The 24,590-nt window shown below is 40.2% G+C and overlaps 1 protein-coding gene across 1 annotated transcript in view; it reads right to left on the bottom strand.

The window, feature by feature from the left end:
• The window catches only part of pappaa (pregnancy-associated plasma protein A, pappalysin 1a), a 288,874-nt gene that overhangs the window by 94,943 nt on the left and 169,341 nt on the right, over positions 1 to 24,590 (bottom strand). Inside the window, exon 11 of the mRNA XM_061927311.1 lies at positions 755 to 865. Within this exon, the coding sequence (XP_061783295.1) occupies positions 755 to 865 (111 nt within the window). The remainder of the gene's footprint in view (positions 1 to 754; positions 866 to 24,590) is intronic.

The following is a 24,590-nucleotide window of genomic DNA, read 5'->3' as shown; positions in this document are numbered from 1 at the left end:
ATCGGATTGATACCCGAATTTGTGGTATCATCCAAAACTAATGTCAAGTATCAAACAACAGAAGAATACGTGATTATTACATTTCAACACAAGTGTAGATAGAACATGTTAAGAGAGAAAGTAAGCAGATATTAACAGTAAATGAACAAGTAGATTAATAATTAATTTTCTACCACTTGTCCTTAATAATTATGACAAAATATTAGAGCGGAAAATAACACAATATGTTACTGCATACGTCAGCAGCTAAATTAGGAGCCTTTGTTTGCTTGCTTACTAATAAAGTTGTCTTGTATGATCACTATTTCATTTAAGGACAAACTTGCAATAAGAAACATACCGGTATGTTTAATGTAACAATTTTTTTGTTAAAATAAAGCCAATAATGCAATTTTTTGTGTTCCCCTTTATTTAGAAAAGTACCGAAAAGTATCGAAATAATTTTGGTACCAGTACCGGTCCTAAAATATTGTTATCGGGACAACACTAGTAGGGATGTGCCGATATATTTACAGGAGCAATCAAGTGTTTTTAAGAATTTGCTGCGAAAATGTTTGTCTCCGAAGTTTTGAACTGAACACTGGGGTCATTCCAGAGCTGAATTTGGCTCCCGGGTAGCCAATTGAATAACCCTGCAAAAGGGGTTCATGGTTTGACACATGTTCAATCCTTTGTGTCTCTCAGGAAGATATACCATATTTACACGGTTAATACTCAATAGATGTTAACTAATACATGAAATCCATGGACCTACCTTAAGCCAGTAGTTGGGGTATCCCCAGGAAGTCTTGTGGGCCTCCTGACAGGGGTACCAGGCATATTGGGACACCCCGTCGGAAAGATCAAACACCTTGGACTGACATGTCTAAGGAGAAAGACAAGCGGAACATAACAATTAGAAATACAGTGCTCTCTCAACTTAGAGTGGCTTTAGATAAGTGCTATCTTTTGACTAATTGTTATGCTTTAAGTTGCAAGCAAAAACATTAAGTTACAAGCATACCCGCTATTAGTCGGCGTAGCAAATGCCACAGTAAATCCCGTCGGAGCCAACCAAAACATCTTATTTTGGTTGCTAGCATTAGCTTATAGCTACAAATGGACATATCTTAGTTTTTTTAACCACCACGGGAAGTGAGTGAGAGACAGTGCTAAGAAAAAGTGGATGACATTCAAGGAAATAGAAGATTTACGCTGTAATTTTGATGGGCCTGTGAACCTCAGGGTATCAAAATCCATAATTTTTAGATGTATATGAATGAAAATAGCAAAAATGCTAGCATAAAACGTTAGAATGCTAACATTAGTATGCTAATATAGAAGTTAGCATATTGCTATGATGGCGCCAAATATCAAAAAACATAATTTTTAGGTTTAAATGAACACAAATAGCTAAAATGCTAGCATGCTAGTGTTAGCATACAACCGTTAGCATGCTAACATAAAAGAAGTTAACATATTTCTAAAAAGGTGCCAAGTGTCAAAATCCATGGTTTTTATGTTTAAACATACAACATTTGCAAAATTGCTAGCATGAAATGTTAGCACGTTAACGTTAGCATGTTAGCAAATAAGTCCATCCATCCATCCATTGCCTACCGCTTAATCCCTTCGGGGTCGCGGGGGGCGCTGGAGCCTATCTCAGCTACAATCGAGCGGAAGGCGGGTACACCCTGGACAAGTCGCCACCTCATCGCAGGGCCAACACAGATAGACAGACAACATTCACACTCACATTCACACACTAGGGCCAATTTAGTGTTGCCAATCAACCTATCCCCAGGTGCATGTTTTTGGAGGTGGGAGGAAGCCGGAGTACCCGGAGAGAACCCACGCAGTCACGGGGAGAACATGCAAACTCCACACAGAAAGATCCCGAGCCCGGGATTGAACTCAGGACTTCTCAGGACCTTCGTATTGTGAGGCAGACGCACTAACCCATCTTCCACCGTGCTGCCAGCAAATAAGTGGACGAATCAATTAATTGTTCCTTCAGCATATCTGTTACACAATTGTGTTTGTAATTGAGTAAAATAGCTAAAAATGAAATATGCTAATAGTTAGCATGCTAGCATGCGTCGCTGCTATGTAGCAGGTGAATGGGTGCTTGCCAAGCAGCAGGCCTATCATTAAAGAAATAAATAATTGAAAAACATGAGCGGGCATGTAGTCGACATGGATAAGCAGAGCCTCACTACACTGAAGCAGAAGGGATCGAAAACATTTATCCATGAAAATATGGAGAAGCAGCTCAAAGAAGATAGCGTAGAAGTCCACATTTGTATTGGATTATTTCATAAAGCGACAGTAGTACGGTAGTTGTTTGTATATGTTCTATTGTATTGTTTTTCATACACTAGCTCTTATTTAGAAGTTTTGTTTTTGTATTTTTAAAAGGCATGTTTCATGTTTAAATTGTGCTTGTTTAGTTTAGTTTAGTTCAGTTTATTAAGGATTAGTCTACACCGCAGAGGAGACTATTCTTCCTGGGGTCCAGGCCAAAAAACATCACACAATCACAAAACAAAAGATTACAATGCAGTATAACATGATCAATAATAACATTTTGTAATGCAAAAATAGCAACAACAAAAAAAAAACAAAAAAAAAAAACAATAACTTCGAGTTTACATAATAATGTTCATACCAAAGATAAAAAGAGCAATATAAAAATATATATATATTTTTGCTAAAATAAAAAAAAGAACCAATGGCCTATTATATACACATTAGTGTACCAAAGACAAACAATAAGTGACGAAAAAGTACCATCCATCCACACTGCAAAAAGTCAGTGTTCAAAAACAAGAAAACAAATACAAAGATTAGGGCTATTTTATTAGAACTAAGCAAAATTATCTGCCAATAGAACAAGAAAATATGGCTAGTCAAGACTTTCCAAAACAAGTAAAATTAGCTAACGTCAATGAACCCCAAAATACATTAAAATAAGTATATTCTCACTAATAACAAGTGCACTTTTCTTCATACAAAAAACAAATATGAGACCTTTTTTCTCAATATGTTGAAAAATATTCTTAAATTAAGTAAATGCTAGTGCCATTATCTTGCCATTATGATATGCGCTCGGCATTACATTTCTTGAAACCAGCAAACTTATACTAAAACCTAGTTTATTGTTCTTAATGGAAAGGCAACAAGGCAACCGCTTGTTACTCTCGGGGTCTCCTAGCCGCTCAGGCAAATTATATGGTCTAAAAATGCATTTTTCCATCGATAACATGACATCATCGCGCCAAGTGCGTGCTCTTTCAGTCATAAGTGCGCCCGGCCAAATGTTTTTTAATTGTAATTTTTGAAGAATTTACCTGAATGTGCATGAACTATTTCTATTCAAAATAGTATGAAATGTCACATGTTAAATGTTTAAATATTAACTGTCAGTTTACTGTACTGTGCCAACTGTACTACTATATGTTTTCTATTGTTTCATTGAAAATAAAACAGTAAAGTCCATTTGGCTGTCATCTGTTTTAAATATGAGAGACAATTGTGTCAAAGTCATGATTTTTTATGTCATGCTTGAAATAAGAAATGTTTACTTTGAAAGAGCAGTTTTATACTTGTGAGTGTTGATGACACAGCTTTGCAACAGTTGATATTCTAGTTTCAAGCATGTTTTACTCAATATAGGTCATCAAATCTCAGCAACAAGCTGTAATATCTTACTGAGATCATTTAGGACCAAAACACTTAAAACAAGTAAAACACTCTAATATAAAATCTGCTTAGTGGGAAGAATTATCTTATCAGACAGAAAATAAGCAAATATCACCCTTATTTGAGATATTTAATCTTACTTGGATTTCAGTTTTTGCAGTGCATTTTCTACCGCCTGTCCCATAATGAATAAAATATGACATAAAGTACATACAAAATCCAAATAATATCAATATAAAAACAACAATATTTAATTTATGTTTTGGGGGGCCAAGCACCGATTAAATTGATTTAAAGTAATTCCGTTGATTTGACATACAAGTGCTTTGAGTTAAGAGCCCTATCACAATTAAGCTTGTAAGTTAAGGTACCAATTGTATTAGTACTCACAGATCAAAATAAATGACAAACAGAAATAATGCATCTTTGTCCAAGCATCCTATGGCCAGTATTCCGTTGTCATGCCACACCTGTCCACTAGAAGGCCTCCTAGGGTTTCTACCATTCCAGGGAGAGGGGGGAAAAAAAGTGCTGATGCCTGTTTTATAACGAAGTGGGTCAAAGAGTGCACCTTGTTTCACGTGTCAATATTAGCCTCTATAGGGTGGTAAAATGCTGGATACGTTGTCGATATGAAAAAAAAAAAAAAAAAGGTGACAAATGGAGTAGATACAAAGGTGACGGAGGGCACACGCCCCAAGGACGGCAGGTTCCGCCCACTGTCCTGAGCAAGTGAAATGAGACACCGGTAACCGGAGATTGTTGCTACTGTAAGATTCTGCCACCGTGGAAAAAACTGGCCCGACCACCTATCTGTCCCTTGAATCTGTTGACATGGCCTCTCTGCTCGCAGCTGATTCAGCAGAAATGAGAATTCCTGTGAGAATTTTTGCGGGTGGCGTCCCATGACGGCGTGACGCAAAAGGACAGTTGTCGGGATAATTGTTCCTCAACCTGTTAGGTGTGTTTTTTCAAGGCTGTGTGTGCTTAGGACATCTTAAAGGTCCACCAGAATGCTATAAAGGTCCACTAGAACGCTAAAGTGATTTATTAGGTTATATTTTCTTTTGTTTTTGCTGGAAGCGGGAAGCGCTCCCAGTATGCCTTGGGGCACTTGATTTCCGACATCTTTACATAAATCCATAACCCAACAAATCATACAATAAACAATTTGAAACATGTACCGTATTTTCGGCTTCTTTTTTTCCACGCTTTGAACTTAGCTGCCGCTAAAACGGTGCGGCTAATTTATGGATTGTTCTTACATTTTATTGACAGTTTAGTTAAAACAGTGTTTTTCAACTACTGTGCCGTGAGATATTGTCTGGTGTGCCGTGGGAGATTATGTAATTTCACCTAATTGGGTTAAAAATATTTTTTACAAACCAGTAATTATAATCCGCAAATGTGCCGTTGTTGAGTGTCTGTGCTGTCCAGAGCTCGGCAGAATAACCATGTGTGGGGGGGCGTGGACTGCGGACCTGCAGCGAAGAGGGGTGTGCCAGGACCGGCTTCGAGATCAGCGACAGGTGCGTAGACGACACAGCTGAGAGTGTTTGTCTGATCACCTGTCGCTCTGTTAAAGGCAGCAGTCGAGAGAGGAGAGAGAGGGTCGTTGTTGATGGTGGAACACGAACACGAGCACGAACGAGAGTGAGAGCGAGACGGACAGAACTGGCGAGACCTGATGGCGGAAAAGGACAAGAAGAAATTATTATTGAAAAATAAATCATTGTTCTTAACCATGTCCGTCCTTGGTGGTCCAAAGAACCCGGAAGAGCGAGATCTCCACACCGTGTAATACTCTTCCATATCAGTAGGTGGCATCAGGTAGATAATTGCTTTGTAGATGTCGGAACCATGGTTTGTCGTGATCACAATATGCAGGCGGCAGCGGGAGGCAGAGTGCAGGTAAAAAGGTATCTAATGCTAAAACCAAAAATAAACAAAAGGCAAGTGCCGCTAAGACAAGGCAATGAAGCTTAGGGAAGGCTATGCAAAACGAAGCTAAAACTGGACTGGCTGCAAAGTAAACAAAAACATAATGCTGGACGACTGTCATGTCTGTGTGATCAAGTTTTGTTTTAGTTATGTTCTGTTTTGTTTTTGGACTATTTGTGCACTCTTGTTTTGTCACCATGACGACCGATTAGTTGCATCTGTTTTCACGTTTGGTCTCACACACCTGTTGTCAATCATGTTGGTAGTATTTAAGTTCATTGTTTTCAGTTAGTCTGCCTGGCAACATCACTCTGTATCGTCACTCTGCATAATGCCATGTTCACAGTCCCATGCCAAGTAAGTTTTTTTGTTTTATTGTTCACAGTTTCTGCCTTTGTGCAAGTTTTGTTTTCATTAGCCAAGTTTTTTACCTATGCCATTGTGCGCGCCTTTCGGTTTTTTTTTTTGATAATATTAACTAAAATCATGTACTCACATTCCCGTCTCGCCCGAGCCAATTTTCCGAAAAAACAACCCCAAGGACCAAGAATTGACAACGACAGCAAAAACTTACAGCGAGTAGAGCAGCAGACGGCGTCCACAAAGCACATCCGTACATGACATGACAATCAACAACAAAATAGGAACTCAAGACAAGAACTAAAACATGACACACGGGAAAACAGCAAAATAACTCCAAATAAGTCACGGCTTGATGTGACAGGTGGTGACAGTACACCTACTTTGAGACAAGAGCTATAGTGATGCATGCTTGGTTATACATTTTTTTATGTTTTCTGCTGGTGGTGTGCCACGAGATTTTTTCAATGAAAAAAATTTGCCTTGGCTCAGAAAAGGTTGAAAAACAGTGAGTTAAGAAACGTATTTACTACTAATATTGTTTATTTATTTTAGCACAACATATTGTATTTAAATGTTTTTTTTTTGGTTGGGTTAGTTTGTATTGCTTTAATCAGCCTGATACTAATCTTTTGGTTTCATATCATTTGACAAGGTTGTAAACTGAAAGTAAATGAGATATAATTATTGAATACCGTTAAAATCAAGAGTCATTTTATTATATCTTATCTAAAAAAAACTAATGGGACACCAATAGAACAAGACTCAGGTTTAACAAGCTCTGTACGGACATTTACACATGTATTATATCTGAAGTTACAAGCTAAAATAAAATGCAAGACACATTTACAAGCATTCTTGGATGCATTTGGGTTGTTTTTAGGGAAACATTACTTGGTTTTTATTTTTATTTATCTAACTTATCATAGAGTTACGGCATTACGTCAAATTGTACATTGAAATGCTGTATTTGCCCTATAAGAAAATGATTGCTATGTTAATGTTAATGAGATCATAATGAGTATAAACGATGTAGAAGATGGGTGGAAAGATCAATCAAGACTTATTTACAAAGCCTTTTATCACAAGTGCCTTAAAGGGCTTCACAAACCACAACAACATTCTCGGATTTGGACTGATGTTAATATTAAATTTGTCCTTTCAGTACATTTTTGCTGTGTTTTAGCCACCATTATCGTTGTCCCTCCATCCATTTTCTACCGCTTGTCCGTCTCGGGGTCACCATTATACATTAATTTCCGTAAGAGAGTCTTTTTCCGTGTCAAATTAAAACATTTCAACGCCCAATTCTTCCAATAATACACTGGCAGGTATTCAACAATACCCCAAAGCCAAACAGAACATATATGTCCTTCATTTTTCATAAAGAATAACAACATTTTGGATGTATATATTTTCATATTGAAATATCTCAATCAACTTCAACCCTGAACAAAAATACCAACAATTTTTTGTTTTTTAAAATTGTATTTCAACCCTTGAAAGGCCTTTTTATGAAATGATGTCGCAGTTTCCAATTAGTATACATTTGCATAGCATTAGTTTACCAATAAAAAGGCCTTCAAAACGGTCAAAAAAACATTAAATGTTGGATCTTTTTGTTTAGGACTAATGTTTATTGGGAAATGTAAGCAAAAAAACAACTTTGAAAAAATAAAATGAATCCAAATTTGTATTACGCCCTTCAAAAAATGTAAGGACTTTTATATCCTGTTGGGGTTCGAAGATAATTAAATTCAAATCTCCCCAGAGTTTTAAACCCAAGTAACTTCTTAGTCACACAGAAAGGCTGGGATGAAATAAACGATCCTCCTTTCTGCTCCTTTTCGTTATGCTACATTTTGTAAACGTGACGCGCTTCAATGTTGCTTTGTTTAAGCATGTTGGAAATAAACAAAACCATTACAATTATACCAAAACATGTGTCTCGGAGGATGTTGAAATGCACGTTTGTTGACTAACGAGTCGAACGGAGGACATGACTGTAGACATTTACAGCAGTCTCTTTATAACAAGTTGAGTAATAAACCACATGGAAACAATTATTAATACTATTCCACAGCAACCAATTTGCGTGGAAGTCTGCAAAACTGGACAAACATCTGCTTAGTTAATGCAGCTATTATTGACAAATTTGATGCAGGTTCTCGCTTGCCATGAGTCGTTCACTCGACAGGATACGAATGAAAAAAATGGAGGAATAGTACAAAAGTTGAATGAAAACCAGATGCTTTGTGCTCTGTCACAGTCAAACTGTATCAATACTGACCAGTGGGCCCACCCCTGGAGGCCAAAGTAACTGTCAGAGGCATTAGTAACTGTAGCTTTGTAAGATGTGGCACTCGGGTCCTGGCTGGCTGTTCACACACAAAGTGGCTGGCGGGAAAGTCTACATACACGGTAGTTTGCGAAAGATCGAGCCAGAATGTAAAAAAAGTTCTATGCAAAGAAAGTACTACTAATAACCTTCTCTAACATCTCGCCTCGACTGTTGCAACGTAGTATTTCCGGGGCTCCCCATTAAAAGATTACAGTTGGTTCAAAATGCGGCTGCTAGACTTTTGACTAGGACAAGAAAGTTTGATCATATTATGCATATACTGGCCAACCAGCACTGGCTCCTGGTACACCCGGACTTTAAGGTTCTATTACTTACGTACAAAATACTGAACGTTTAGCCCCATCTTATCTTGCTGATTGTATTGTACCCTACGCTCCGTCCAGAAAGCTATGTTCCAAGAATGCTGGCTTATTTGTGATTCCCAGAGCCCAGAATAAATCTGCAGGCTCCAGAGCGTTTTCTATTCGAGCTCCAGTACTCTGGAATGCTCTACCGACAGAGATGCTACCCAGTAAAAGCATTGAAGTCTTACCTTAAAACTCAGTTACATATTTTTTTAAATAGACTCTGTTTTAGACCAGTTGACCTGCCGGTTCTATCTCTTTTTTGCCCCCAGCTGTTACAAGATGGCTACGGATAATCCCTGGAGAGATACCAGTCTGGAGGACGAGCTAGCTGTTCTAAGTCCTGACCTAATGTGGACCACTCTACTGTGACCTGGATGGAGACCTCTTACGACCCTCTGCTTGTCCCTAATGGACTGGACTGGACTGTCATTGTGGTTTGCGCAGTCCTACGAGGCACCTGCGATTAAAAGCTATATAAATGAACTTTGATTGATTGATTGACTTTGAATTAGTAACTGTAGCTTTGTAGGATGTGGCACTCGGGTCCTGGCTGGCTGTTCACACACAAAGTGGCTGGCGGGAAAGTCCACATACACGGTAGTTTGCGAAAAGTCAAGCCAGAATGTAAAAAAAGTTATATGCAAAGAAAGTACTACTAATAACCTTCCTTTTGTTTGGGTATTTCAAAATACCGCCTCCTACCGCTAGAAGACCTTTTTATTGATTGCTTGATTAAAGCAGTCGTAATATCACAGCGGGAGCAGTCGGCTTCGCGGAATATTTACAGTCGCAAGGCGGCTCCTGAGAGACAAGGAGAGGAGTCAGCAGATATGCATGATTAAAACTGGTATAATGATGAATGGCATGGGCAGTATGTGCATACCAATGACAAGCAAGAGAGATAACACTTTTGGGGATGCGATTCAACACCAGGGATTTGGAAGAATTGTTGAGGAACATCGGGAGCCTGGATGAAGAACTATGTAAAGTACTGTAGCTTGTAATGCCAAGCAAAGGCACCTTACAGTCATTTTCATTTTACAGACATGGGGTTTTTCAACTTGTGTCATCCTGGGAACCACATTTTCCCATGGTTGATAAAGAACTCATTGTGTCTTGATGACAGAAATTAACAAGTTCTCTTTATGTATTTTTTGCTCCTGAAAAAAACATCTGGCAGTCATTTTCCATGAAATCAATTAGTGTTTTGCTCCTGATAAAACGATCACCCTGATCAAGTACTCCCTTGGTGTTCTGGGTGCATCTGTTAAAAGCAGCCTCAGAAACCTTGGGGTTTACCATGAATTGATTAACATGGACCCCAACTTAAACAAGTTGAAAAATGTATTCGGGTGTTACCATTTAGTGGTCAATTGTACGGGATATGTACTGTCCTGTGCAATCTACTAATAAAAGTTTCAATCAATCAATCAATCAATGTGTTGGTTCAGTCAATGTCTTTGGAAGGTGACTGTCGTCAACTGACCAAAAACTGTTTCTATCATCTCATAAATATTTCTAAAGTGAGAAATTTGTTGTCAAAATTGGATCTCGAAATGATCATTCACGCGTTCATTTCGTCTCGCGTTGACTATTGCAATTCTCTCTTCACCCTTTTCAGCAAGTCAATGCTAAAGAGACTTCAGACTGTACAAAATGCGGCTGCCAGACTTTTGACCGGTGCACTCAGAACAGCCCATATCACCCCCGTTTTATCCAGTCTTCATTGGCTTCCAGTCAAATTCCGCATTGAGTTTAACATTTTAGTCCTGACATTCCGTGCGTTGCATGGTGGGGCCCCTCAGTACATCACTGACTTGCTATGGCCCTACTCTTCAGGGCGCAGCCTCCGGTCTTCAGGCCAGGGTCTTCTAAAGATCCCGAAAACTCGTTTTAAAACCCGTGGAGACCTGGCATTCCAGGCTATAGCTCCCAGACTCTGGAACAATTTGCACCAGTCCCTTCGTGATCTTGACTGTGTTGAAACTTTTAACATTTGAAGACTTCTCTTTTTAGTAAAGCTTTTAGTTAGTACACCTTTTAAGTATCATTTTTAATCCACTTTGTATCATTTTTATGATGTTGCCACTGTTGTTTTAAATTGAATTGTTTTTTTTACTTTACCTATGTTTTGTACAGCGCTTTGTGATTTTATCTGTGAAAAGCGCTTTATAAATACAATTTAGTTACTTACTTACTTTTTGAGTAATCAGTAGATAACTAACTGTACTTGGAACGCAACCTTTCCATCACCAGACTCGAAATGTCGCCCCTTTCTTGGTGTGATGTCATCTACAGAACTAGAGCCCATTTTCCAGCATGTATAAAGGCATGTAAAACTATTAGTTTGATCACTCCATGATTACTTCAAAACTGATGAAATAATAATGGATTATATTTTTATTGCACTTTTCGAGGCACTCAAAGCGCTTTACAAAGAACTGAGAACCTATAATTCATTTACTCCACATTCCCACGTGGATGGTGGTAAGCTACATTTGTAGCGACAGTTGCTCTGGGGGATGCGTGGCTGCCAATTAAAACCGCCTTCTTTCATTTCCGTAATATTGCTAAAATCCATCCAATTGTGTCCTTCAGTGATACTGAGGCATGCGTACTTTGTTACATCTCGCCTCGACTGTTACAACGTAGTATTTTCGGGGCTCCCTATTAAAAGATTACAGTTCGTTCAAAATGCGGCTGCTAGACTTTTGACTAGGACAAGAAAGTTTGATCATATTGCGCATATACTGGCCAACCAGCACTGGCTCCTGGTACACCCGGACTTTAAGGTTCTATTACTTACGTACAAAATACTGAACGGTTTAGCCCCTTGCTGATTGTATTGTACCCTACGTTCCATCCAGAAACCTATGTTCCAAGAACGCCGGCTTATTTGTGATTCCCAGAGCCCAGAATAAGTCTGCAGGCTCCAGAGCGTTTTCTATTCGAGCTCCAGTACTCTGGAATGCTCTGCCGACAGAGATGCTACCTCAGTAAAAGCGCTGAAGTCTTACCTTAAAACCCAGTTACACATTGTTTTAAATAGACTCTGTTTTAGACCTGTTGACCTGCCGGTTCTATCTCTTTTTTGCCCCCATCTCCTGCAAGGAGCTGTTACCAGATGGCTACGGATAATCACTGGAGAGATACCAGTCTGGAGGACGTGCTAGCTGTTCTAAGTCCTGACCTAATGTGGACCACTCTACTGCGACCTGGATGGAGACCTCTTACGACCCTCTGCTTGCCCCCAATGGACTGGACTAGACTGTCATTGTGGTTTGCGCAGCCCTAAGAGGCACCTGTGATTAAGGGCTATATAAATTAACTTTGATTGATTGATTGACTTTGAATTTGTGCCTACAGCCCCTCCGACCACCACCAAACATTCATTCATACACCAGCGTAAGCGGCACTGGGAAAAAAGTGGGTGGAGTGTCTTGCCCAAGTACACAACGGCCGTGACTAGGATGGCTGAAACTGGTATTGAACCTGGAACCCTCAAGTTGCTGGCACGGCCGCTCTACCATCTGAGCAACGGCGTCCTAATGGTTAACATCCATCCATCCATCCATTTTCTACCGCTTATTCCTTTTGGGGTCGCGGGGGGCGCTGGAGCCTATCTCAGCTACAATCGGGCGGAAGGCGGGGTACACCCTGGACAAGTCGCCACCTCATCGCAGGGCCAACACAGATAGACAGACATTAAAGGATTTACTGCTCTTCCGTAGACACCATAATCCGTGTTACTTCATGCTCTTACAGCCTTTCCTCAAGCATTTTGAGGAAAAAATCAGTAGAGGACACACAATAAAATACTAGGGGCTAACCTTTCTTTTGCAGTTTTTCTGCTGGTTCTGACTCAGTCTTTCTCCCGTTCCGTTTGACTTCAGTCTTTTACATTTTTTTTCCATCCAAATTCCGACCGAAACCCTTTTTCTTTGAAGTCAGAATCATAAAATGATGGCTGCAAATGACAGTCCTCTTGTTTGGTCTGTCCCATTCTATGCGAGTCAATGTAACTGGATTGCCATCATTTGAAAATGTATGCAGGCTGACCCCTTCTTTAGTTGTAGGGCTACAAACTGCCACAATACATCTTGCAGACATCCATCCATCCATCCATTTTCTAGTGCTTGTCCCCAGACATATTAGATATATTTCAAATTCTGCGCGGAAAGAGCATGCTTCGGAATGAAGATGCAACCAAAAAACATACGCAATATGATATTGCCTATTGTCTTTTATTGGTGACGTCCGCAGGCTGATGCAGGTCCGCCCACATTTTGGAGCTAAAAGTGGTCGTTCCAAAATGTGCTGAAACTTGTTTGAAAACAAGCCTAAAATCACTACTGTGTCTATTTTGGGGGGGGGATTTTACTTGTAGACATAATTTTTAGGTCCAGAACGAGTAAATGAGTGCCACTGTCAGTCGAAGCATTTAAGTCCCATCTTAAAACTAATTTTATACGCAGGCCTTAAAATAGACTCCCCTTTTAGACCAGTTGATCTGCCGTCTCTTTTCTGCTCTGCCCCCGTCTCCTGCGTGAAGAGGTTATTAGGTGACCACAGATCATTCGCTAGCTGTTCAAAGTCGGGACCCGGGGTGGACCACTCATCGGTGCATCAGTTGGGGACGTCTCTGCGCTGCTGACTTGTCTCCACTCAAGATGATCCCCTGGTGGCCCCACTATGGACTGGACTCTCACACTATTAACTAGATCCACTCGACGTCCATTGCACCGGTCACCCGGGGGCGGGGTCCCCACGTCTGCGGTCCCCTCCAAGGTTTCTCATTGTATCCCATTGGGGTTGAGTGTTTTCTTGCCCTGATGTGGGATCTGAGCCAAGGATGTCGTTGTGGCTTGTGCAGCCCTTTGAGACACTTGTGATTAAGGGCTATATAAATAAACTTTGATTGATTGATTGATTGATTGATTGATTGTTGTCAGCATTAGGGGGCTCTTTTATTGAAGTTAACGCAAAAATCTAAAATAAAAAGCTTTTTTTTGGAAACAATATTACAAACAATTACATGTGTAAAGTGCAGTTATTATAAATAAATAAATGATAAATGGGTTATACTTGTATAGCGCTTTTCTACCTTCAAGGTACTCAAAGCGCTTTGACACTATTTCCACATTCACCCATTCACACACACATTCACACACTGATGGCGGGAGCTGCCATGCAAGGCCCTAACCACGACCCATCAGGAGCAAGGGTGAAGTGTCTTGCTCAAGGACACAACGGACGTGACAAGGTTGGTAGAAGGTGGGGATTGAACCAGGAACCCTCAGGTTGCTGGCACGGCCACTCTCCCAACTGCGCCACACCGTCCCCAGTTATTAAGAAATTAAAGGCGAAGCATGTTAACAGACTAGAAACGACTTCAGTAAAAATAGATAGCAAAACTTCACCAAATAAGACCACAGACTAAAATATTTTGCTTGTATTTGTGCATTGGGTATATACTGCAGTGGACATTTATTTGTGTTGTACTTGTTTTGTCAGTTACACATTTCAGGAAAAATAGCCCTGTTATGCAAAACAAAAGTGTCCACTGCAAAAGACGTTGGTTTTTGCATGATTCATTTGGAGAGAACTCCAAAATAAATTGGAGTATAAACACGTTTTTCGATTCAAACGTTTTAATTTACCAGTTTATTTTGAGTATTTTTCTAAACGTTTTGTCATTTGGCAGGTGGTTATCTAAAACAAGTCAACAAAAGGTCATTGATTGTCGCGTCTAAGGACACGAGTTTCCATATTCTTACTTATTTGATCGTGTTGGTAGTTTTTAAAAAGAGAAAAATATGTTTTACCATGTCATTTATTAGAAATAAAAAAATGTCAACTGCATGGGAAAACTTAATTACAAGAAGAAAAGACTATTAGGACAATTAAATTGCGGTGTGGACCAATGTTCCCTCTAATTTTTCATGTGTGTGAGCAAACGCAAAAATTCCCTGAGCATTCAGTGGAGTCCATGTGAGCAACATCAGACATGCACACTGTGGCTACACTAGCAGCACACCTGTTCCAAACCTGACTAAATAACAAGTTCAATCTCCATCCATCCATTCATTTTCTACCGCTTGTCCCTTTTGGGGTCGCGGGGGGTGCTGGAGCCTATCTCAGCTGCATTCGGGCGGAAGGCGGTGTACACCCTGGACAAGTCCCCACCTCATCGCAGGGCCAACACAGATAGACAGACAACATTCTCTTATTATTATAATCAAATGACAGCAGTCACTTCCATGAGGTTATTTTCTAATATAAGTGTTTAGGCCCACTTACAATGACAATAACAAAAAATATTGTTTTTTATGAACTGTGTACTTGTATTGTTTGTCTGGGTGGAGGTCCTGCTTTGGAAATAATTTGTACCCCTTTCAGACATTACATTTAGTTCCCATTAAAACATTCACATGTTGCACAATGAGATGTAAGTAGGGGATCATGTGTACATTCCTGCAACTTCCTGTTTGTAAAAAATATATTTTTATTAGTATTTATTTAATATACTAACAGCATTTCATAATTAATATTTATAAATGAAGATTCCTAATAAATGACACTAGAATAAGCACACATTTGATTGGTAAATCATAGTGTAACGACCTGAAATTACACATTATGTGTGGTGTTGGAGTTGTCAGACTTTTTGTGAGGCTGTAAACGCATCACTGGCTAAGTGCCATATGTGCATGTATTGGCGCAAGAGAGAAAGAGCGAGCGGCTGCTGTTGATACAACAAAGTTGCTTTTGGTCTGGTTTGTACTGCAGAAAATGACCAGTTTTGCTAGATATAATTTTTTTACTAATATTTTGGTGATGTGTTTATGGCCGATAACAAAAAGTTTTGCTCAGTAAAGTGATCGATGGAATTCATGTCCTCAAAGCGTCTCGACAGACGTTACAATATTTGAATAATGATGACGAAAACTGTTTTCTCTGTCGTGTCCGTGTCGTGTCGAAAATTGTTATGCGCTTATTTTTTTATTTGATTTTGTGCGTGGCATAGATTTGCCGTGCGCAGAGGACGCTTGAGCAGTGCACAATTGCAGAGGCGCACACCTTAGAGGGAACATTGGTGTGGACATACAGTACAATAATTTATATGTCATTGACATTCGACAGAGAATAAGCACATATTTTGTAAATGTTTTATCTCAACAGTTTTTACCTCAAATTTACATTTTTAATCTGTTACTGTATATCATATTATCCACTGTTTTATTGATTCTACTATTTTTATTGTCGTATGTGCTTTCTGCAGTTCTATAGTCAACAATAAAGTTTGACTTGATTGGAAAACCACTGAAAACCACATTTTGCGCCTTACACCTCTCTTGATTCTTAATGATCTTAATTAAGTCTTAATTGCACCATCAATAGTGATTAGTAAACGATGCCTTTGTGAGTATATGTCACACTCTCTTGCTGTAGTGACTGCACTGATACTGTGTTGGTGTTTTATAATGGTCATCCGCTATCGGCTGAATTAAAAAAAAAAATCACTACGTTTGACCGGCAAATAAAACTATTTGTTAGCAGTAGGAATAAGAAATGTGTAACTCGGGTCAATGAGCCAACGTTAAAGTATCAATATCTTATCAAACAGTCAACTTAATAGGTGTCCACTTGCTGCAGAAAAAAAACATGTGGTCTTAATTTTTAGCAGCTGGCTGGTATGCAAACATATACTATGTCTGTAGGCACCTGCCAGTGTTTGTTAAACACCGCTTTAGCTAACAGCAGCGTTAATGTGGAGCCAAATGGGGAAATCAAAAGGAGAGGAAATTGAGCAGAAAGCATGAATAAATGTACAATTAGAGCAAAAGTAGTGCAGATTAAAGGAAAGAACATGGTTAGTAAAGACAGTAATAATGGTGCCTACTGCGTGATATACGTCGCCGACAGTAGTGCATTTAACAATGCTTGGCTTTTACTTTCATAATGGAGCCTTGGATTCAGACATATCATATTTAGCTGTTTTATATCTCCACTTTGGTCCGTTTTACTGTACTTTACCGTTCCGGATGAAAGAGATTGTTTTCATGTCGGCAAGCCCTCTCCATACAATGCAACTCCACTCCTCGGAAAGTCAATAATTGGGTACATTCTGTGATTTATTAACTAGACTGTTTGCTGTTTGTGCCAACATCTTCACAATTCACTTCTAAAGTCAACATGAACTTTTGAACAGGTATGCATTATGGAGGTACAATGTGTTTGTCAATAGGCATTAGTATGAGGCAAAAACTGCTGCCTTGTTAAAAAAAGTTGCCCCAAAATAAATATATATTTATAACTGAAACTAAACACAAAATAATCCTACTTAATACTAACGAGTCTGCACGATTAATCGATTTTACATTTTAATCCGATTAGCTAATTATGACAATGTTATTTGTTTTTGAATACACCTATTTTGTGATACTTGGACACGTCATCAGTGATAAGGGTGTTTCAGGTCTTTGATGATCAGACTACCTCACCCCGGTTCCCCACCCGAAGATGATCAGTCCTTGGCCTGTGTCCAAGTGGCCTGCTCCACAGATTCCCCCTGTGGATCCACAGCCATCGCAAAGCCTTTTCTGCGGCCTCCAGAATGTCCTTGGTGGCTCTATGGTTCTGCAGTCCAAGGCACTGCAATGAGTCGCCAGCAAATCTTCGACATCAAACTTAGATCAGCTCACACCAGGTTTTACAGGCATTGCCTCTGCATCCAGCGATGAGTTCCGCGTAATTTGATCTCTTGCGCTCATTCGCCTCTTCAATCCGCTCCTCCCAGGGGACAGTCAACACAAGAAAAAACACCTGATTGGTTGGCTGTAATCTTAATACCATGTCTGGACAGAGTTTGTGGTTGCGATGTCAACTGGGAACTTTAAACTGCTTCCCAAGATCTACTTGGATCTTCCAATCCTCAGCAGTAGTACAGTGCCCTCCTGTAGAGCTTGGCTGTTGTAGTTTATTTTCCCGTTTTTATGAACCTAATTTATTTTTTGTGGGGCGGCCTGGAACTTACTTTTCTGGATCACTGTGCAGATTGCCTCCGCCAAATACCTCAGAATCTGATCATTATCAACGACTTAAGATGTGCTCCATGGTTCCCCTATTTTGGCACAGTTTGCACTCTGGTGTATCTGCAAGACCACAAGTGTAGAGGTTGGCAGGGCTTGGGAGGACGTCATAAACTGATTGGTTTATAAATGTAATGCCAGAGGTTTGCCCAGGTTATGCTTTGGCTTTCCGCATGCTCCCACCTGGTCCACGCTCCATGTTTGGCCATGCCAACCCTTTTGCTGCTGCGTTCTTCCTCCACTTCCGCTTGGATCTCATCCTGCACCAGTTTCCGCCGCTCTTAGTATATAACCGGCGGTATAACTCGGTTGGTAGAGTGGCCGTGCCAGTAACTTGAGGGTTCCAGGTTCAATCCCCACTTCCGCCATCCTAGTCACTGCCGTTGTGTCCTTGGGCAAGACACTTTACCCACCTGCTCCCAGTGCCACCCACACTGGTTTAAATGTAACTTAGATAATGGGTTTCACTATGTAAAGCGCTTTGAGTCACTAGAGAAAAGCGCTATATAAATATAATTCACAATTCACAATGGAAAGCAGCCACGACTGTCTCTCCGCAATTCCAAGGTGCCCACCAGGCTTTTATGCCGCAGGCGTCCCTCCACTCTATCAAGCCTCTCTTGTGTTTTCCACTTCTGTCCAGTCTTCTCAACAATTTAACTGTTCTTAGAGTCTATGTACATGATCACCCATCTGCAGCGGGTGTCTTTGAACTCCTCTGGTAGTCCGCTTAGGGGGGATGCAGTTTGTTGAAACAGCCATTCAGATGCTACTCAAGGACCGAGGAACCCCAGCCATCCTTTAAAGAAACTGGCTGATTAACTTCTCCGGTGTCTCTATCGTTAACGGTACCTCATAAACTAGCAGAGGCCAGATAATTCTTGGCAGGACCCCGTGCTAGTACATCCAAGCCTTCCCTGGGTGACCTGATTTGTCAAGGGCAGTGAGCCAGGTTGTCAGGTCACTCTTGGTCTGATGTAGTGCCACTTTGTCTTTTAGGGTGATGTTGAAAGTTTTTCCCAGGCTTTTAACTAGTTTTTCAGTCACTGTGGGAATTATGATCCCTCCCAGGGTAAAGTGGAACTGGTCGACTACTTTCCCTTTCTTTGGGACCAAGGACCTAGACTTGGCGAGCCTGAAGCTCATCCTTGCCCATGAGATAAGCTGTTCAAACTCTTGGAGGTGCCACCTGCAACCGGGAACATATGTTATCATCACTGTTAATGCATCTATGAAAGCTTTTATGGGGGATGCTGGGTCCCAGATCTTGACTTTGGACCCCTGCATTACACTTCAGCAGACTTAATCATTTTCATTGCCAGTGAGAAAAGTGACACAGAGATTGTGAATTGTGCAGCCAGTGATTACACCCTTCTCTATACGGGCATATGTTGTATGTCCTGAGGAGGCGCACACTGAAATCCTTGAAATAATCCATAACAAGAGTACAAATCGTCTCTGGAATGTGGTGTCTTAACAGGGCAGTCTCAACCAGCTTGCGTTGGTTAGATCAAGCCAGATCGTTGCTAGATCTCCTTTGTCCTCTCTTGCCGCTCAAATCAATTGGGAGACCACTCCCCTGTGTTCCAGGCAACCAGGCATTCCTACTCCCCCATGTTAGAATGAGGTGTCGATATAGGAATTCTTCGGGAGGAAATACATCAGACGTTGTGATAGGATCCTGAAAAAGAGCTGGCTTTCCACACCGAGCAGTGAAATAATACATAACTGCGCAATCTTACTGGAGTTTTCTTCTTTTGGAATCCTGACACCTTCTGCATGCTTCCACTGGTCTGTGATTCTCCCTCTTCTCCAGATCACATGGAGAATCTTCCAAAGGCATATAAGAAGCCCTGGCAACTGCTTATACCACGTATGGTACTCCAATTGGGCCAGGAACAGAATCAGATATTGCGACTTTAAAGGCTTGCTTTACCTTTGTCAGGATAGGCTTAACACAGTTGAATTGGGTCACTGGTCCTGGATGTCTTCGCAGAGACTTGCATGGGCCGAGTTATTGGCCTTTGAGGCATCAATGAATGGGATGTTAAGGTAGTAATCAATATTCACTTTAGGGCAGGAAAAGTGGCCACTTCGTTTCTGGCTAAGTAGCTTCTTGGTGAAGCCAATGGAGTTGCCCACAAAAGCGCTTCGCTTATGTGCTCTTTCCTTGCCCTTCCTATGATGCTGTTCAGCACCCCTCAATGTGAAGAGCCTTTTCCTCAGGATGTGAGTGAGTTCTGACAGGGCCGTTCTCTCGTCTTCTTCAGCCGCCTTGAACTGGCGCCTTAGGGCCCTCAGTTCTCCTCTTAGGTGGTTAATTCTGGCTTCTCACCAGTTTGGCTTTGCAGGCTTGCTTGTTCCGTACTTTTCTTGTAGTCCAAATTGTTCCGCTCCTGTGTTTATTATCAGGATGCTCATGGTTGATACATCCCCTCGAAATGGCTTCTTGACTTTTATTTATATCCTCATCCAGATTGGTCAACTCCTTGTTGTTCGTGGCTGGCCACTTCACCCGACAACATTCTGGCATCCTGCTTCTTGGTGGGACTTGTGTTGCTTGAAGGTTCCGGGTGCTGTGGGGAGAATCCGGACCTGGCTACTCCTCTGTCCGACCAGGTTCTGCAGATGGCTGTTGAGCTCGATGTTGTTTCCGTGCGTTGCTTAGTGGGTTCCACCTTGGGCCGGCCATCATAGTCAGACCTTGCCGCAGATACAGACTGTGCTTGTTATCCCTTGTCCAATGTTTCCGTCCGACTGGAATGCTCATACTCTCCCCTTCTCGGGCATCCCTGGGGGTTTAATTCTGCAGTGTTTGTCGTAGCGTTTTTTGGGTGTTTCCTCACAAAAGCTTTAGGTTGGGGGGCTAGCCCTTACTACCTCGGATGTCACCTTTCCCAGCTGTCTACTGTCTTTCCAGCAGTAACCACACTATTTGTGGATGTCATCCATTTCCTGGAAGTCACTGACAAAACCAGATTCTATAGTTTTGAATACACCTATTTGGTGGTACTTGGGCACATGGATTAAAAAATTAGAACATAATTAAAACAATGTTCCTTTCTCATGTTTTGCTTCTATAAACATATGGCTTTTCAGACACACGTGATTTATTCATTCATTTATGTGTGGCCACTAATGAACACACAGATGCGGATAAATTCAGCGCTTCCAGGTTTGCCCTCCTCATAAACAAATGATAACATAATGCAGTATACTCGCTCACGGCTCACAACTTCGCTAGTGTATTTGTCTATACTTGCGGTTCCGCTGTACTGCTAAGACTTCTGGGTAAAGTAGTTACTCTACATGTAACAACACAGAAAACCGCCAGAAGCAACCCAACCTTTTGTAACTTCCATAAGTGCTAAGAACTTGAAGACACAACTTAGATACACTTTTCTGTCGTTTGGCAACACTTATGAAACATGTAAACCAGTGGTGTTTAAAATTTGGGCCAGGGGCCATTTGTGGAGTGAACTTTCTAATAGATCCATAAAACTGTAAAAAAAAAAAAAAAAAAGATAAACAAAAAAACCCGTAAAAAAATGAAAAATAGAATAAAAAGTCATAATGTGATGCGATAAATCTGGAATGTTGATACAAATGATGAATAGACACAAATATTTGTTTTTAATTATATGTATAACATTTCAGTAGCCTATTTCAATACAAATAACATGATAACTTCCACAACTTCCACCCTCTGTTGGCTTTTTGTAGTTTTTACCAAAAAAATCAAAATCACAATCAAAAATCTAGTTTTCAGAGAATAAAATTGGGATTTAACTTTTTGGCCAAAATTGTGCAAAATAGCATTAGAGTAGAAGTAACTACATACAAAAATATTTAATTGTAAACTAGACATGAATACATGTCCAAATAAATATTATTAATAAATAATTATGATAAAATAATTAACATTTTATTGTAGGTCTACACATACACACTGCACAAAACTATTTGCAGCACAAAACGTAGCACAAACAAATGGGAAAAGTTTCGGGATATTTTGACATAAGGGGGCTGGGGGGGGGGGGGGGGGGGGGTCTAAGTGATGATTATAACACGTTAACTACACATTAGTAACAACACTATAAAAACATGAATAACGTAAAAACTATAAAAGTCAGACCACAAATGTTTGTGAGAAAAACGAGTGGAACACGTTTGGGGTGGTTTTGACATAGTTAGGTTCTAGGTATGATTAATACCAAGTTAATTACACTTTAGCTTGCTCAAAAAGGTTTATTATGTCTTCTTATTCATATACTTTTTAAAATGTTCTTGTAATCAGACCATATTTTTGGTATATTAAATGGAATTTTTTAGGTAAAAAAATCCATCTAATATACCGAAAATATGGTCTGATTACAAGAACATTTTTAAAAAGTGATTACACTTTAATAACATAAAACTATCAAAGCTGTAATAACTTAAAATCTATAATAGTTAGGCCAAAAATGTTTGTAACGAAAATGATTGGGACACGTTTGGGGAGGTTTTGACATAGTTGGGGTCTAGTTATGATTAACACCAAGTTATTTACACTTTAGCTTGCTCAAATAGGCTCATTATGTCTTCTTATACATATACTTTTTAAAATGTTCTTGTAATCAGACTATATTTTCGGTATATTAGATGGAATTTTTACCTAAAAAAATACCATCTAATATACCGAAAATATGGTCTGACTACAAGAACATTTTCAAAAGTAATTACCGTATTTTCACTTTCGGCAGCGTATTTTCTCCGTCATCTTTGTTGTAGCGGTGTAGCGTGCAAGGACGGGAGTGGAAGAATTGTCAAAAGATGGAGCTAACTGTTTTAATGACATTCAGACTTTACTTAAATCCACAACAGAGCAGCATCTCCTCATCCGGAAACAACAACAAGGCCGGAAATGTGTCCCATGAAACACCGTCCGACCGGAACTCTCTAATAACTAAAGTTCCTTGGTTGAATAATGTAAACTCATTACACCGGTATGTTTTAGCGCTTTCATGGCGAGTTTACTGACAGATATAAGTAAGAACTTTACACTACTTTATATTAGAAATGGCAACAGCGGAGGATGAATAACAAGAAGATAGAGAAAAAGAAGAAGCTTATCGACACGGACTACAAAGGCGGATTCACGCAATTTTTCAGGACTTATGCAGATCCCAAATACAGATCAGCAGGTACCAGAAGGTAAGAAAAGTTGCTTTTGCATAATTTTGCGAAACAAAACAAAACATATAATATGTCTTACCTTATACACACACCGTAATAATACTTGCATGTTTAATTCGCCGACAATCCATAAAGCGGTGCGGCTTCAATGCTTACCAAAGTCGTACTAAAAAATGTTGATAGATTTTTGAGCGCCGTGCGTAATGTTCTATATTTTCAATGGAACATATAAAATGTTGGTGCTGTTTACTTGAGTCATATTGCCATCATATCGCAGTCTACACGTATCTCTTATGTTTGACCGCCATCTACTGGTCACACTACTGGTCATTACATAAAATTGCTTTGAGATCGGTAAGCAAAACCAGAATTATTCCGTACATTAGGCGCACCTGGCTATAAGGCGCACTGTCAAGTTTTGAGCGGAAAAAATATATTTTAAGTGTGCCTTATAGTCCGGAAAATATGGTAACTTAAAATCTATAATAGACGAGAACGATTGGAACGCGTTTGGGGAGAATTGGACGAGGGGGGGGACTCCACGCAGGTGAATTTCAAGCATCCACAAGGCATTTGCAAAGACAAAAGAACAAGTGAAGTGAAGTTAATTATATTTATATAGCGTTTCTTTCTAATGACTCAAAGCGCTTTTACATAGTGGAACCCAATATCTAAGTTACATATAAAGGGGAACATTATCACCAGACCTATGTAAGCGTCAATATATACCTTGATGTTGCAGAAAAAAAGACCATATATTTTTTTAACCGATTTCCGAACTCTAAATGGGTGAATTTTGGCGAATTAAACGCCTTACTATTATTCGCTCTCTCTCTCCGCCATTTTCTCAAACACCGAGTCAAATCAGCTCTGTTATTTTCCGTTTTTTCGACTGTTTTCCATACCTTGGGGACATCATGCCTCGTCGGTGTGTTGTCGGTGGGTGTAACAACACGAACAGGGACGGATTCAAGTTGCACCAGTGGCCCAAAGATGCGAAAGTGGCAAGAAATTGGACGTTTGTTCCGCACACTTTACCGACGAAAGCTATGCTACGACAGAGATGGCAAGAATGTGTGGATATCCTGCGACACTCAAAGCAGATGCATTTCCAACGATAAAGTCAAAGAAATCTGCCGCCAAACCCCTATTGAATCTGCTGGAGTGTGTGAGCAATTCAGGGACAAAGGACCTCGGTAGCACGGCAAGCAATGGCGGCAGTTTGTTCCCGCAGACGAGCAAGCTAAACCCCCTGGATGTCTTGGCTCACACCGTCCCTTATGCCACCGAAGATGATCAAGAGAAGAATATCGACCCTAGCTTCCCTGGCCTGCTGACAACAACTCCAAAACTGGACAGATCAGCTTTCAGGAAAAGAGAGCGGATGAGGGTATGTCTACAGAATATATTAATTGATGAAAATTGGGCTGTATGCACTCTCAAAGTGCATGTTGTTGCCAAATGCATTTCATATGCTGTAAACCTAGTTCATAGTTGTTAGTTTCCTTTAATGCCAAACAAACACATACCAATCGTTGGTTAGAAGGCGATCGCCGAATTCATCCTCACTTTCTCCCGTGTCGCTGGCTGTCGTGTCGTTTTCGTCGGTTTCGCTTGCATACGGTTCAAACC

The sequence above is a fragment of the Nerophis lumbriciformis genome, linkage group LG32, assembly GCF_033978685.3.
Source record: "Nerophis lumbriciformis linkage group LG32, RoL_Nlum_v2.1, whole genome shotgun sequence".
Taxonomy (NCBI): domain Eukaryota; kingdom Metazoa; phylum Chordata; class Actinopteri; order Syngnathiformes; family Syngnathidae; genus Nerophis; species Nerophis lumbriciformis.
This window is presented reverse-complemented; position numbering and strand designations above follow the sequence as displayed.